Source organism: Falco punctatus (genome assembly GCF_963210335.1).
Source record: "Falco punctatus genome assembly, chromosome: 15".
Taxonomy (NCBI): Eukaryota; Metazoa; Chordata; class Aves; order Falconiformes; family Falconidae; genus Falco; species Falco punctatus.
Window position 1 is genome coordinate 15,309,419 of NC_137595.1, and position 5,704 is coordinate 15,315,122.

General features: G+C 42.6%; 1 protein-coding gene across 24 annotated transcripts in view; it reads left to right on the top strand.

The window, feature by feature from the left end:
• GPR50 (G protein-coupled receptor 50) overlaps positions 1 to 5,704 on the top strand; it is an 83,250-nt gene that overhangs the window by 46,486 nt on the left and 31,060 nt on the right. For 13 of the 24 annotated variants that reach the window (XM_080365731.1, XM_080365748.1, XM_080365737.1 and 10 more), the window contains one exon: positions 107 to 4,708. In XM_080365731.1, the coding sequence (XP_080221857.1) occupies positions 107 to 972 (866 nt within the window). In that variant the 3' untranslated portion in view covers positions 973 to 4,708. Of the gene's footprint in view, positions 1 to 106; positions 4,709 to 4,728; positions 5,698 to 5,704 lie in introns of those variants that run through there. The other 11 variants (XR_013923840.1, XR_013923841.1, XR_013923842.1 and 8 more) reach the window with 7 other exon arrangements.

Here is a 5,704-nt window from a genome sequence, read left to right on the forward strand (position 1 = left end):
GGTAGAGTGAAGCCCATGAGGAGAGTTAGGCCTAAAGAGGAGTTCTGAGTTGCAAGTTGTCTATCTGGACCTACACTCACCTCTCACGGTCTCTTCTTTTTTGTAGGCAACATCTTTGTCGTCAGTTTGTCTGTCGCAGACCTTGTAGTTGCAGTTTATCCATACCCTCTGATCTTGAGTGCCATTTTCCATAACGGATGGACCATGGGAAACGTTCACTGCCAGATAAGTGGGTTCCTGATGGGCTTAAGTGTCATCGGGTCCATTTTCAACATCACGGCAATTGCAATCAACCGCTACTGCTACATCTGCCACAGCCTTCAGTACGATAAGCTCTTCAACCTGAAGAACACCTGCTGCTATCTCTGTCTGACCTGGATACTCACGGTGGTGGCAATTGTGCCAAACTTCTTCGTTGGCTCCTTGCAGTATGACCCCCGGATTTACTCCTGCACCTTCTCCCAGACAGTGAGTACGTCATACACCATCACAGTGGTGGTGGTTCACTTCGTTGTCCCACTGTCTATCGTGACATTTTGCTACCTACGGATCTGGGTTTTGGTGATTCAAGTCAAACACCGGGTGAGACAAGACTGCAAGCAGAAGCTCAGAGCAGCTGACATCCGGAATTTCTTGACTATGTTTGTAGTTTTTGTCCTTTTTGCTGTGTGCTGGGGACCATTAAACTTTATTGGCCTTGCTGTTTCAATTAATCCTTCAAAAGTGCAGCCACACATTCCAGAATGGCTTTTCGTCCTGAGCTATTTTATGGCCTATTTTAACAGCTGCCTCAATGCTGTGATCTATGGGCTTCTCAACCAGAATTTCCGGAAGGAGTACAAAAGGATACTGCTGACACTCCGAACTCCCAGGTTGCTGTTCATTGATGTGTCCAAGGGTGGGACAGAAGGAATGAAAAGCAAACCATCTCCAGCTGTAACAAACAACAACCAAGCTGAAATACACTTATGAGTCAGAACAGTGCTATTTATTCTGGATTACAATGGTTTATAGAATATATAAGAGTCTTTCTATGTGTGCATTTCACAGCTGGTATTGCTGGGCCCCTCACGCAAAGAAGGAGCCTGCTACCTTTCATGCTTAGCTTTTCGCTGCGACATCAAGGCTTTGAGTAAGGATTTTCAGAATGGAAATGACTCATCTTTATCTTTTTTTTTTTTTTTTTTTTTTTTTTCATATGCCATCTTTAACCATGTGCCTAATTGATAGGTTTGGTTGCTTTTGCCACAAGCACGCCAATACCCTCCAGAAGGGAAGCTTCCAGAGTGCATGAAGAAATGCAGTTATGCTTGAAATGCAACCTTCAAGAGCCAGCAAAATTGCCATATATTACAAAGAAACCTTTCTTCCCCCCCCCAATTCTATTTTTTTAGCATTCACATTACCCAAACTATAGCAAACAAAGCATAAACTGCATGACTTTTTACCTTTTCAGTTAGGTATTAATAGTATTAGCCAATAAGCATACATATAGGCACAATGACTTCCACTGCATGTGTGTTCATTTCCCTTTTTCTTTTCTCCTAAGGTTTAGAAGCTATCCTGGCGAAAGCCAGATCTAGTGAGTGTCTGGTGCACTCATTTTAATTGAATATCTACAGATATTGAGTACCCTTGCACTCTCCTTTCCAGGCTGTGAGTAAGAATATAACATATGACATAATCTAATTGCAGGAAGATTCTTGGAGCCTGATTCTAATTTAGGCAGTATCCTGTCATGGCCAGAATTCATTCCAAATGTTTTTCAGAAGTCTCTGCTACATGACCATCACAAAAAAGATGAACATAGCAGAGTCCCATCTTTTTTATTGTAGATGCTGGCTTTTAAGTTCCAGTAATATTTACACTTGCAGACAAAGGGAGAAGAGGAAGTGTTTGTTCCAAACTTGTCTCCTTTTTCCCACTACATAACATGAATTTGATTGGGTGAAAAAAACCCAAAACAAACCCTGGAGAATTTTTTCCCATTTTATTCCTGTACAAAAGCTGTACAAATTCATTGGCCTGGGAGAGGAAAGCTACTTAAGCATATTCATACATCAGTTTTCAGTTAGAGCCTGAATTCTGTTATCTGTGTCATTGGAAACAATGTCCTGAAGTGCTGGAAAGGACAGTATCACATTAGAAACAAGCACATGGGCAAAGATAAAGCTTTCTTTAATGGGGTGGGTGGGTGGGGGTGTGTGACGGCAGCTGTCTGTATATAAGACTTCTTTTTTTCCTTAGCTTCACTGTGAATTCATCTCCTTATGGTTTTAAATGTGTGGATCCTGCTTTGAAACAGTCCCATAAAATCAACAGGTAGAACTCCCCTGGTGCGACTCGACCTTCAAGCTAGCAAACCTGGCTTGATGCTGGTGTACTGAGAGGCAGTGGGAGCTGTGTGATGGAGAGAAGCAGGTCTGAACCCTGTGGGTCTAATAAGGACAGCAGCCAGTCCTGCTCCTGAGCAAAGAGTGCCGTCTTCTCTCTTGGATCGTAGTCAAAGCAGGACTAGTTCCCAGGGCTGAACCCTGAAACTTCTCAGTAGCATGTAGGTGCCTAGAGATGGAGGTATATAGGATTTACAAAAGCCCTGAGCAGGGTAAGTGCCTAATCTTTAGTAAAGTCAACAAACCATTTGTGCATCGCTTGCTGAAAGCAATTTGTTGCTGAATGTCCCTTTTGCTGATTTTTTTTTTGGGGGGAAGAGGAGTTGAGAGAAATTAAGTCCCTTTAGGAAGTGGGCTGAGAAACATTGCATGGCACATTGCTTCAGTGAGGACTGCAGTGTGCATGCTACTGTGCGGTGAAGGTTGCTGTAATGCAAGGGGTGTCTCTGCATTTATAGGGTGCCCTGGCACTTCATTTCAAACTTGAACATCTCAGCCACTTCAGATGATTGTTGTTTTAAAATGCACCGCAGCCAGCCTCCCATAATAGGAATCAAACTGAGTTCTGTTTTGGCCTCTTAATCTGCCTGCACATGGCCAAATAAAGGTATCTTGACCCTCAGAAATAATGTGTCTGTTTGCCTTCCAGCAAAACCAGTCTGGATGAATTCACACCATTCCATGCAAACAAACTTATTTTGAGTCAAACTTGGATAAGAAAAGCACTGAGGAATCCATAACTGCAGGGAGTGTTTGTCCCATCACACCGAGATGTCCCATGTTCTGTGACTAGTCTTCAAAGTCATCTGCAATTAGCCATAGCAGTGTTTGTTAGAATCACATTAGCAAATACTTTTAAGCATTTAACACCAAACCAAACATACTCCTTTATGACAATCATGAAGAATCTTGTGCAAGGTTGCCAAATAGCTCAAATACCCTACAACTGGGGTTTCATCTTAAGGATCCTTGTCTTTTTAACTGAATGTTCAGTGAAAGCAATGTGTTGTGGTTGATTTTATTTTTTGTTGTTTGTTTGTTTAAGCTTGTATTTGCACTATTTCTTATCCAGGCTCCAAAGTAACAACCAGCGAGCATTTGAACCAAACCAAGTAAGCCAAAGAGATCCTGAACAGGCAAACTGTGGGAGTCTCTGTCAGCACCTGGTAGGAAGGGGAGCAGCAGGAGCATGATAGGGCATCTCCCCAGAACTTGCAAGAGTCACTGCTGAACCAAACTATGCAAAATGATAGGGGGATCTGCTCGTCTTCTGCTGTAGGGTCTGAGCCTGACTCCTGCCCAGGTCTTTTCAGGGCACAGACTTAGTACCTGCTGCGCTGGGTTGGATCCTGAGCAGCTCCCTGCATGTGCAGACCTTACGACCACCTAGCAGGGTGGAGATGGGTCTGCAATGGGTGCTGTCCATCTAACAGCACAACTCTTTGTTGTTGTGCCCTAGCACAACCTGTTCAAAAGTGCATTGGGTGTCCCAATATAACAAGGACTGCCCAAGAGTGAGTCTGGAGCTGGGCTGATTCAGCCACCATGATTGGAGTCCTGAGCTCAGTCCTGCTGGAGCTGAGGTTTGCAATATGAAACATGAAAAGCAGGGAACATGGCTTCAAACAGAAAGCACTGTGCCATTTGCTAGCACTTTGATACAGAGACAATGCTTAGGATAGAATAGATTTTTATATTGACTTGTTTTAAAACTACCCGAGCAGCTCCTTATTTTTATGTTAAAAAATTATTAACAGGGTACAGAGAGTTTTTGTTAACATTTGTTTACAGAAAAAGAGAAGTGTGTCTTAAACTGGGAATCCTGAGCAACGTCAGAGTTTCCCTGTGGGAATATAGCTTTAATCCAAATTTGAGCTTTCAAGGAGATCTCACAGCTTAAATCATGCTCTGCCAATTCCACCTGTTGCATACCTGGCCTTAATTCTTAATAACATTGAGATCTCCTATAAACTAGTTTTAAATCATTTGCTCTGGATTTGACCTGGCTATTCTAGCCCCAAACTCTACAGTGGTTGTAGTGGGCAAAAACTTCCGGAGGGGCAGTATTGCCGTGAAGGAAGATGGATCTCTTGCAGCAAAGAAATACTTTTGGATGTTGCTAATGTATGTCGTTTAATCTATTTAAGAAGAATGTAACCTATATATTTATACATAAATATATATGCTATTTCCTTTTTATCAATTGATTAAGAATCCTTCAGTATATTTTCCTATTGCTGATTTTGTTCATAAAGTTTACTCATTCCCTTTACCTGTTAACACTGTAATAAATCTGCCATTGGACTGCTTATTGATTTTTTTTTTCCACTTGCAGTTATTTTTTAATAAATATTTGGAACAACAGCTTGAGTTTTGTTGACTCCTGGAAAGCAGATTGAATTGACAAATACAACTGAGTTCAGGTGTACCTCAGGTGACCAGCTCAGACCTGGAGGAGAATAAGCCAGTGCATTTGGGACATCTCCTTGGATTCATGTTTTTTTCTTCCACCTACCTATAAGCCGGATGCCAGGTGCACTATGGCCTTCCTCACAGGGAAGAAACTTCCTCCATACTGCTGTTGGTCTCATCACTGTGTGTCCATCCAAGCCCTTTGCCTTTCTTGTGTCTATGTCTATCCATCGGCTATATGGAAGCAAAGACTGTGCCACATCCGTTTCCTTGCCCTACAAAGTGTGGTGCAGCTGGGAAGGAAAGCACAGCCAGACTGTGAATGGGAGGGTGTGGGAGCCAGAGTGGTCGCAAGTCAGGGCAGGAGGTGGCATTTGGGTTGTAGGGGACAGTTGGGGACAGAGACAAAACCCTTGTGCTGGAGCACATTGAGGGCTGCCACACACTGAGTCTCCATTGAGGAGCTTTATGAGGATGAGGACTGATGTATCCAAGATGTTTTTATTTCTGTTTTTTTCTTTCCCCACCTCTGTTTTGGAGCAGATTTTGCTGTATTCATACAGTTCTTCAGACATTTTTCGTATTTCCATTCTGGCTTGGCTGGAGCTGTTTGTTGGGGAGTCTTGGTGCCACTTCTGAAGTGTGGGTGGTGGGAGTCCAGTTGTAACTGTAACCTTAGCTCTGTATTTGATTTTATTACACAGACCAAGTACCCTGCTCCTGTTTCCTAACCAGATGCCGTATGTAATCATAGTGTTAAAGTAGTAAAGACTGAGATTATCCATTAAAACAAAATATTGCTGAACAACCATGGAGCAGATGTGCTGAATGAACAAGCACAATTCAATGACAACCCAGAGTAGTACTGCTACTTTTTTTTTGCTAATCTTTCCCAACAG